Source organism: Rhipicephalus sanguineus, chromosome 1 (assembly GCF_013339695.2).
Source record: "Rhipicephalus sanguineus isolate Rsan-2018 chromosome 1, BIME_Rsan_1.4, whole genome shotgun sequence".
In the NCBI taxonomy this organism is placed as follows: domain Eukaryota; kingdom Metazoa; phylum Arthropoda; class Arachnida; order Ixodida; family Ixodidae; genus Rhipicephalus; species Rhipicephalus sanguineus.
In genome coordinates this window covers 94,851,544-94,862,504 of record NC_051176.1, presented here as the reverse complement: position 1 = coordinate 94,862,504, position 10,961 = coordinate 94,851,544, and the positions used below count along the sequence as shown (strand labels likewise).

The window sequence follows — 10,961 nt, the reverse complement described above, 5'->3', positions numbered from 1 at the left end:
TCAAGAACTTAAACGACGCCTGCAGACGCCACCCATACTTGCGCATTTCGACGATTGCGCCGATACGGAAATCCACACCGACGCAAGCAGCGTAGGACTCGGCGCCGTCCTTGTGCAGAAGACTGACGGGCAGGAAAGGGTCATCAGTTATGCTAGCCGGTCACTATCCAAGGCAGAAGCCAACTATTCCACAACAGAAAAGGAATGCCTTGCCATCATCTGGGCTACGTCAAAGTTTCGCCCCTACCTCTATGGCAGGCCCTTCAAAGTTGTCAGTGACCATCACGCCTTATGTTGGCTAGCTAACTTGAAGGACCCTTCAGGTCGTCTCGCACGATGGAGTTTGAGGCTTCAAGAATTCGACATAAGCGTCGTGTACAAGTCCGGACGAAAACACTCCGACGCCGACTGCCTGTCTCGTGCCCCCGTCGACGCGCCGCCGCAAGACGACGACGATGACTGTTTCCTAGGAACTATAAGTACCGATGACTTCGCCGAAAGGCAACGAGCCGACGCGGAACTGGGAGGCCTTATGGAGTACCTCGAGTGCAAGACCGCCGTTGTTCCGAAGGTATTCAAGCGAGGACTGCCGTCGTTCTTCTTACGGAACGGCGTTCTCCTGAAGAAGAACTTCTCGCCACTTCGAACCGAATACCTTCTTGTCGTGCCCTCATCATTGCGGCCAGAAGTCCTACAGGCCCTACACGACGACCCGACGGCTGGACACCTTGGTGTTTCCCGCACGCTCGCCAGAGTACAGGAAAAATACTACTGGCCACGCCTTGCTGCCGACGTCGCCCACTACGTTAAGACTTGCCGAGACTGCCAGCGACGGAAGACACCGCCGACTAGGCCAGCGGGACTTCTGCAGCCAATCGAACCACCTCACCGGCCGTTCCAGCAAATCGGGATGGACCTACTGGGGCCGTTCCCGACGTCGACTTCCGGCAATAAGTGGATCGTCGTAGCAACTGACTACCTCACCCGCTACGCCGAGACAAAGGCCTTGCCCAAAGGCAGCGCCGCCGAGGTAGCCAAATTCTTCGTGGAGAACATCGTCTTGCGACATGGCGCCCCAGAGGTCCTCATCACAGACAGAGGTACCGCCTTTACTGCGGACCTAACTCAGGCGATTTTCAAATACAGCGAGACGAGCCACCGCCGCACCACCGCCTACCACCCGCAGACCAATGGCCTCACCGAGCGTCTAAATAAGACAATCGCCGACATGCTGGCCATGTACGTCGACGTTGAGCACAAGACGTGGGATGCCGTCCTTCCGTACGTGACCTTCGCTTACAACACGGCCGTCCAAGAAACGACGCAGATGACGCCGTACAAGTTGGTCTACGGAAGGAGCCCGGCGACGACACTCGACGCCATGCTACCGAACGTCACCGATGAAGAAAACCTCGACGCCGCCGCTTACTTACAACGTGCCGAAGAAGCTCGACAGCTCGCCCGCCTGCGCATCAAGACCCAGCAGCACACCGACAGCCGTCGCTACAATCTTCGACGACGCTTCGTGGAGTACCAGCCCGGCGACCGTGTCTGGGTCTGGACGCCAATACGACGACGCGGACTGAGCGAGAAGCTTCTTCGACGATACTTCGGACCGTACAGGGTACTTCGACGTCTCGGCGCACTCGACTACGAGGTTGTCCCCGACGGCATCACGAACTCTCAGAGGCGCCGAGCTCGACCAGAGGTCGTGCATGTGGTGCGCCTTAAACCGTACTATGCTCGTTAACGCACCTGAGGACTCTAATGTTTGTGTGCTTAGTTTTATTTAGTATTGCATGTATCCATGTTCTGTTTTTAAGCATCGGGACGATGCTTTTTCAGAGGGGGGCATTGCCACGTACGTTTCTTATCACTTTTGCTGCATTCGCCCACAAAGGCTGTCGGCAACGCTCAGCGCAAACCGCGCCTCATTCTTCGAGAAGCTTCACGATTGTTGTAGATGATTTTGTTAAGATTGCGCGCAAGACGCGAACGCTCGAGCTCATTCTAGAGATTGCGCAACCACCAGCGATATCGCTGGAAAGTTCGATAGCGCCGGTATAAAAGCCGACGCGCTTGACCGCTTGTCAGTTGATCGACGGACGACGCCCTGTTCGCCGCTATCATTGTACAGCGTGCATTGCTGTAGGTCTAGAGTTCTCATTTTCCCGGCCACAAGTTCGGCCAAATAAACAGTTTCATTCTGCAAACGCCGACTGCTGTCTTCGTCGACGTCACGACCACGTGACAATATTCCACGATGTACTTCGAACACGTGGAGTTACATGCCACTGCGGCGCACGCATCAACTGTCATCTCTAAAAACCTCCTAAATCAAATATAGATACGGAAGTCCTCATTGTGCTCTTTAGTATAAGTACGAATGTCGACAATGATCACGCTTAGTGGCTACTATGTCTCTAACACGTCCTAAATACACGAAGCACTTGCTTTTCCTTTTTTACAGATATTGCCACATGCGCTTCTTATTACTTTTTGCTGTATTCGGTTTTCGCCGACAAAAACTGTCAGCAACGCTCAGCGCAAACCGCGCCTCATTGTTCGAGAAGTTTCGCGATGATTGTAGATCATTTTGTTAAGATTGCGCGCAAGACGCGAACACTCGAGCTGGTTCTAGAGATTGCGCGACAACCAGCGATAACGCTGGAATATTCTACGGCACATGCATAAATGCCGACGCGCCTCACCGCTTGTCAGTTGATCGACGGACGACGCCCTGTTCGCCGCTATCTTTGTACAGCGTGTATTGCTGTAGTACTAGTTCTCATTTTCCGGCCACAAGTTCGGCCAAATAAACAGTTTCATCTTGCAAACGCCGACTGCTGTCTTCGTCGACGTCACGACCACGTGACATCTGGTGGAGGTGCTGCTTCTTCCATGATCCGGACGCCCCCGCGAAGCGCTGACCCAAGCCCAAGCCGCGAGGAGGACGACAGCAAAGAAAACCCGGACCGTCGAACAAGCCGCAGGCAGAAGGGACTGCAGCCAGAGCACGGGCTCCTTCCCGAACAAACCAGGCAGCCCAAGGTCCCAACACCCACCGCAGCGACGATGACCGACCCCGTGCAGCCTGCGCCGATCCTACTCCGACAGCCCAAGGAGCCGCCAGCCTTCCGCGGGTCGTCATTCGAAGACCCGGACACCTGGCTCGAGACTTTCGAAAGGGTCTCAACATTTAACAACTGGGACTCCGAGGACAAGCTGCGTCACGTTTACTTTTACCTTGAAGACGCAGTAAGGACCTGGTTCGAGAATCGGGAGTCCACTCTTCGAACATGGGACGCCTTTCGCAGCTCTTTCCTGCAGACGTTTGCAAGCGTCGTCAGAAAAGAAAGGGCCGCAGCCTTGCTAGAGACGCGGGTCCAACTTCCAAATGAAAGTGTTGCCATCTTTGGAGAGGAAATGACCAGACTGTTCCGACACGCTGACCCAGCCATGCCTGAGGACAAGAAAGTCAGGTTGCTCATGCGAGGGGTAAAGCAAGAGCTCTTCGCTGGGCTGATGCGGAACCCACCCTCAACAGTCCAAGAATTCATCTCAGAGGCGACGACGATTGAGAAGACCCTGGAAATGCGCAACCGCCAGTATAATCGCCGATCCATTCAAGACAGCCCAGCTGTTCATGCCGTCGGCTCCGACGACCTGCGTGAAACGATCCGAGCGATCGTGCGGGAAGAACTGCGCAAGCTTTTACCCTTACCACAGCCTGAAGTTGCCTCGATCGCTGACATCGTCCGAGAGGAAATACAGCAGTCTCTGGGCACCCCCGAGTCAGCGCAGCCACAGCTGCAAGCAGTGAGCTATGCCGCTGCAGCCCGACGCAACGCCCCCCCTCCTCGCCCACGTCAAGACGCCGCGCCACCGCAGCAGTTCCGCCGCCAGGCACCACCGCCGCCGCCACCGACGTCATACCGCCCGCCAGCCGGCCAGCTATACACGCCGAGGAAGACCGACGTTTGGCGCGCCCCCGACCACCGACCACTCTGCTACCATTGCGGGGAAGCTGGCCACACTTACCGCCGCTGCCAGTACCGACAGATGGGACTGCGTGGGTTTGCCATCGACGCGCCGCGTCCACAGCGAGGGGAAAGACCACGCGACATCGCCGACTACCTCGCGGGAACGCAATGGACGCCCCGACAACCTTCCCGTTCGCCGTCGCCAGGCCGCTACGTCTCCCCCCAAAGCCGACCATACACTGGCCAAACGCGAGGCCGGTCACCCAGCCCGTATCCGGAAAACTAAGGGCAGCAACCGATGGAGGTGCGGTTGCTGTACGACGAAATACCGAATATCCTCCGCCGCCGACGACAACGCCGCAACGAAATCTAAAGAACACGCCGCAAGCCGAACGAAGCCCTGACGTCGAAACTTCACGGCCCGAAGAAGACCTGACGACACAACGTCGAAGCAGCGGGACAAACCGACGTAGCCGTGATCCGACGCCGCGACCAAATCGAAACGGTAGGCGACGAACGAGTGACCTCGACGTTCTCATCGACGGCCACAACGTCACCGCTCTCGTCGATACTGGAGCCGACTATTGCGTCATCAGTGGGCCCTTCGCCACGAAGTTGAAGAAAGTTAAGACTGCTTGGGAAGGCCCCGAAATCCGTACCGCTGGGGGCCATCTAATAACGCCGTCTGGAGTCTGCACAGCAAGAGTCACAATCAATAATCGCACGTATCCGGCGAGTTTCGTAATCTTGCAACACTGCTCCAGGGACGTTATACTTGGCATGGACTTCTTAAACCATCACGGCGCCGTCATCGACTTAAGAACCAAGTCGATAACCCTATCGTCGGACAAAACGACACCGCCGGATACGAATCCATGTCAACATGCCCTCAACGTGCTCGAGGATCAAGTTACCATCCCGCCTCGCTCCAGCGTCATAATTTCCGTCAGCACCGTAAAAGCTGAAGACATCGAAGGTGTCATCGAGAGCGATCAGCGTTTGCTGCTAGACCGTGACATTTGCGTCGCAAGGGGCATTGCTCGGTTGCATGAAGGAAAAGGAAGCGTGATGCTAACGAACTTCAGCCAGGAATACAGACACCTAAGCAGGGGCACGACGATTGCATACATCGAAGAAATCTTGGCCGCCAGCGATGAGTTTGCCTTTTCAGATTCTGACGAAGCTACGACGACGACCCCTGAGCCAGCCTTCGACGTAAACCCAAGTCTTCCCGCTCACCAACAGCAACAGCTTCGACGCCTTCTGCAGGAATACAAGGACTGTTTCTCGTCGTCATCGCGGGTCAGACAAACGCCCCTTGCTAAGCACCGCATTATTACAGAAGAAAATGCTCGACCACTCCGTCAGAGTCCCTACCGGGTTTCGACGCGGGAACGGGAGGCCGTTAAGAAACAAGTCGATGAAATGCTACGCGACGACATCATCCAGCCGTCCAACAGCCCGTGGGCGTCTCCCGTGGTGTTGGTGAAGAAGAAGGATGGGACCCTACGTTTCTGCGTCGATTATCGTCGACTAAACAAAATCACAAAGAAGGACGTGTACCCTCTCCCACGGATAGACGACGCCCTGGATCGACTCCACAACGCGAAGTACTTTTCGTCGATGGACCTGAAGACCGGCTACTGGCAAATCGAAGTCGACGAGAGAGACCGAGAAAAGACCGCCTTTATAACACCGGACGGCCTGTTCGAGTTCAAGGTCATGCCCTTCGGTCTTTGCTCGGCACCTGCTACTTTCCAACGAGTCATGGATACTGTTTTAGCTGGCTTGAAGTGGCAGACTTGCCTTGTTTACTTGGACGACGTCGTTGTGTATTCCTCGAACTTCGACGAACACCTCCAGCGACTTCAATCCGTACTTCAAGCAATCAAGAACTCCGGGCTCACCCTAAAGCCAGAAAAGTGCCGCTTCGCGTACGAGGAGCTCTCGTTTTTGGGTCACGTGATCAGCAAGACTGGAGTGCTCCCTGACCCGCAGAAAACAGCTGCCATCGCAGCTTTCCCGCCACCCACAGACAAGAAGGCCGTGCGCCGATTTCTCGGCTTGTGCGCCTACTACAGACGCTTTGTCAAAGACTTTTCACGGATCGCCGAGCCACTAACGCAGCTCACGAAGACCGACGTCGAATTCAGGTGGCAAACAGCGCAAGTCGAAGCATTTCATGAACTGAAACGACGCCTGCAGACGCCTCCGATACTTGCGCATTTCGACGAACACGCCGATACGGAGATTCACACCGATGCAAGCAGCGTAGGACTCGGCGCCGTCCTTGTGCAGCGGACGGGTGGACTCGAAAGGGTTATCAGTTATGCTAGCCGGTCGCTGTCTAAAGCAGAGGTCAACTATTCCACAACAGAAAAGGAGTGCCTCGCCATCATCTGGGCTACGTCAAAGTTTCGCCCCTATCTCTACGGCAGGCCCTTCAAAGTTGTGAGCGACCATCACGCCTTGTGTTGGCTAGCTAACTTGAAGGACCCTTCAGGTCGCCTCGCACGGTGGAGCCTAAGACTTCAAGAATTTGACATTACTGTCGTGTACAAGTCCGGAAGGAAACACTCCGACGCCGACTGCTTGTCTCGTGCCCCCGTCGACCCACCACCGCCCGACGACCAGGATGATGACAGCTTCTTGGGAGCCATAAGTGCCGACGACTTCGCCGAACGACAGCGAGCCGATCCGGAACTGAAGGGTCTAGTGGAATACCTGGAGGGCAGGACCATCGTTGTCCCAAATATATTCAGGCGAGGATTGGCATCATTCTCCTTGAAAGACAACGTCCTCGTAAAGAAGAACTTCTCTCCGGCCCGAGCCAGTTACCTTATCGTTGTACCTTCGGTACTGCGACCAGAAATTCTGCATGCCCTGCACGACGACCCGACGGCTGGACACCTCGGACTTTCCCGCACGCTCGCACGAGTACAGGAAAAGTACTACTGGCCGCGCCTTGCCGCCGACGTTACTCGCTACGTAAGGACGTGCCGAGACTGTCAGAGACGGAAGACACCGCCCACAAGGCCAGCAGGCTTCCTTCAGCCGATCGAGCCTCCTCGGCGGCCATTCCAGCAGATCGGGATGGACCTCCTGGGGCCGTTCCCAACGTCGACTTGCGGAAATAAATGGATCGTCGTGGCTACCGACTACCTCACCCGCTACGCCGAAACAAAAGCCCTGCCCAAAGGCAGTGCCGCTGAGGTAGCCAAGTTCTTCGTTGAGAGCATCGTCCTTCGACACGGCGCCCCAGAAGTTCTCATCACCGACAGAGGTACGGCGTTCACGGCTGACCTAACTCAGGCGATCTTGGAATACAGCCACACAAGCCACCGCCGGACCACCGCGTACCACCCACAGACCAACGGCCTCACCGAGCGTCTGAATAAGACCCTCGCCGACATGCTCGCCATGTACGTCGACGTCGAACACAAGACGTGGGATGCCATCCTTCCGTACGTGACCTTCGCGTACAACACGGCCGTACAGGAAACGACGCAGATGACGCCATACAAGTTGGTCTACGGACGGAGCCCGGCAACAACGCTCGACGCAATGTTACCAAACGTGACCGACGAGGAAAACATCGATGTCACCACCTACCTACAGCGCGCCGAAGAAGCACGACAGCTCGCCCGCCTACGGATCAAGAACCAGCAGACGACTGACAGCCGCCGCTACAACCTTCGACGACGCCACATGGAATACCAACCCGGTGACCGTGTATGGGTATGGACGCCAATACGCCGACGAGGACTCAGTGAGAAGCTTCTTCGACGATACTTCGGACCGTACAGGGTACTTCGACGCCTCGGCGCACTCGACTACGAGGTTGTCCCTGACGGCATTACGAACTCTCAGCGGCGCCGTGTGCGACCTGAAGTCGTCCATGTCGTGCGCCTGAAGCCATATTACGCGCGTTAGTGAATCTGAGGACTGTACTTTTTCCTTATTATTGCTGTTTATTATTCCTAGTGCTTATTCTTTATTGTACTTTCTTGCTTTATTGTTGTTATTTATTGTTGCATGCATTAAGCCGCCCCCGCCCGTGTTCTGTTTTAAGCATCGGGACGATGCTTTTTCAGAGGGGGGCATTGCCACATGCGCTTCTTATTACTTTTTGCTGTATTCGGTTTTCGCCGACAAAAACTGTCAGCAACGCTCAGCGCAAACCGCGCCTCATTGTTCGAGAAGTTTCGCGATGATTGTAGATCATTTTGTTAAGATTGCGCGCAAGACGCGAACACTCGAGCTGGTTCTAGAGATTGCGCGACAACCAGCGATAACGCTGGAATATTCTACGGCACATGCATAAATGCCGACGCGCCTCACCGCTTGTCAGTTGATCGACGGACGACGCCCTGTTCGCCGCTATCTTTGTACAGCGTGTATTGCTGTAGTACTAGTTCTCATTTTCCGGCCACAAGTTCGGCCAAATAAACAGTTTCATCTTGCAAACGCCGACTGCTGTCTTCGTCGACGTCACGACCACGTGACAATATCGTTGTGGTGTTGGAAGTACAGTAAACCCTCGTTAACTCGAACTCGCTTATCTCGAAATCTCGGTTAAGTCGAAACTTTTTTTCGCCGTGCATTAACCTCCCATAGGTGCTATGTATTTGCCCCCTCTTATCTCGAAACCTTTTCCGGAGGGAACAGCGGATATCTCGAAATCTTGACCGGGAGGGCCGAAGGCAAAGTCCACTCCCAACAGGAAACGAGGGCTCCATGCGAACGCTTAGCTCTTACTATACGTGCCGAACGCGGTCGTGAAGGCCGAATTTGAAATTCCCGCCGACGCAGCCGTTTCCTATCAGCCTTGTCAAGCAACCGTGGGAGTGATCACATGTGCGCACCTGCGCGCGACTTATGCGCCGTGGGCGGCGTGTGCAAGCGTGGGCCAGTCAGTACGCAACCTAACCCTTGCATGTGCGAGCTGGTATTCTTTGTTTTCCCCGCGATCTGCGCACGACGCATCTTGAGTTCAGTTTTGCTGAGTAGTGAGTGGTGTGTGCAACGGACGCTTCCGAATATCGACCACGATGTCCCGCCCAAAGCAGTGCAAATCTCTGACGTTGGAGAGAAAAGTCGAGCTAATCAAGGAAGTAGAAAAGGCAGGTCGAAGCAAGTCGTGCATCGCCAAGGAATTCGGCATCCCTTTGTCAACCCTCTCGACAGTGCTCAAGAACAAACAAAAGGTTTTGGAAGGCTTCGAGCAAAGCTTCTCAAGCAAACGGAAGCGCGTTCGAGCGTCCAAATTCCCGGACGTCGAATCAGCACTTCTGTTGTGGCTCCAAAACGTTCGAGCAGCCAATCTTCCCGTGACAACCCAAATGATGATGGAAAAAGCAGACGCTTTGGCACTGCAGATGGGTCACGCGGACTTCAGCTGCAGCAATGGCTGGTTCGAGCGGTTTAAGAAGCGAAATAACGTGTCATCGAAGCCTATCCACGGCGAAAGCGGCATTGTCGACGAACAGGCTGCAGACGCATGGCGCAACCTACGCCTCGCCGAGCTGCAAAAGGAGTACGCGGACAAGGACATTTTTAACCTCGACGAAGCCGCTCTCTTTTACAAAATGCTGCCTAACCGCACATACACACCAAAAGGCGAAGCGTGCTCGGGCGCTAAGCAACGCAAAGACAGGATAACCATTCTTTTTGGTGCCAACGCTACCGGCGATTAAAAGCTGCCCCTCCTCATTATTGGCAAGTCGCTTAATCCCAGGTGTTTCCGAAATGCACGGCTCCCGAGGGATGTGACATACCGCGCCAATAAAACGGCCTGGATGACGGCGGCGCTTTTCGAAGAGCATGTCCGTGCGCTTGACCGGAAGATGGCAAAGGACGGTCGGAAAGTGTTGTTTGTTGTGGATAACTGCCCCGGTCACGGAAAAATCGACAACTTGGCGGCTGTTAGGCTGGAGTTCCTGCCGGCGAACATGACGTCCGTTCTCCAGCCAATGGATCAGGGAGTCATTGAGATTGCCCGCAAGTATTATAGGAAGAGCCTGCTGCACCGAATTCTGCTGTCATACGACAATGGGAAAAAGTATGAAATCGATCTGCTGGGTGCAATCAATTTGATGGCCGAAGCCTGGCGCCAACTACGCCCGCTGGCGATTGCTAACTGCTTCGCACATGCAGGGTTTTCTCGCGCCCCCGAATCGATCGAAGAAGACATTGGCGCAGAATCAGCGGCTGTGATGAGCTGTGCAATGAAGTGCGCAAGGCAACTGGCTGCGTGAACGATACTGAAGACGGCGAGATGGCCTTTGAGGAGTATGCGCTCTACGAGGCGGACGTCCCCGTTACCGGAATGCTGTCGGACGCCGATATCGTTGAGATGGCCGTGAACGACGCAGAAGACCATGCAGACGAGGAAGAGCCCCGAGAAGTGCCTACGACGACAGAAACACGTAACGTGCTGCGCTTGCTCCGCAACAAGGTCGAATGCAGCGGTGGCGACCAACGGCTCATGCGATGTGTTGAGCAACTGGAGAACGCCTTTCTGGGACCGAACGCGAACGCGAAACAGGCGAGCATCACGCAGTTTTTTGGTCCTCGGTAATAAATTTTTTTTTTCGCTCTGAATTCTTGTGCTTTACTACGGTTGCCGTCTCGTGCAGTGGAGCTTTTCCTGGCAGCACTTAACTCGAAATACCGCTTATCTCGAAATTTTCCCTGGATTTTACGGCTTCGAGTTAACGAGGGATTACTGTATTATCAAAAGCAAGTTGGTCATGGAAAGGCAGACGGCAAAGTAGTGCTCTGGAAAACAACAACTGCCATATTGGCGTCTGGGATTTTCTCATACGCTATAAATAGATGTAACAGTATAATATAAAATGTTTAAATCACAACCAGATATATATATATATATATATATATATATTGCCACGTGACGTCTTTTGGTTTGACACGACGGGCGTGTGCTCGTATCATTTGTGCCTTTCGTCTTTGCATGCG

The 10,961-nt window shown here is 54.5% G+C and overlaps 1 protein-coding gene across 1 annotated transcript; it reads left to right on the top strand.

The window, feature by feature from the left end:
- Positions 1-9,034: 9,034 nt before the first annotated feature.
- LOC119374430 (tigger transposable element-derived protein 4) lies at positions 9,035-9,679 on the top strand. Its single transcript, XM_037644556.1, has one exon. It carries the CDS (start codon positions 9,035-9,037, stop codon positions 9,677-9,679), a length of 645 nt encoding a protein of 214 aa, XP_037500484.1.
- The last annotated feature ends 1,282 nt before the right edge of the window (positions 9,680-10,961 follow it).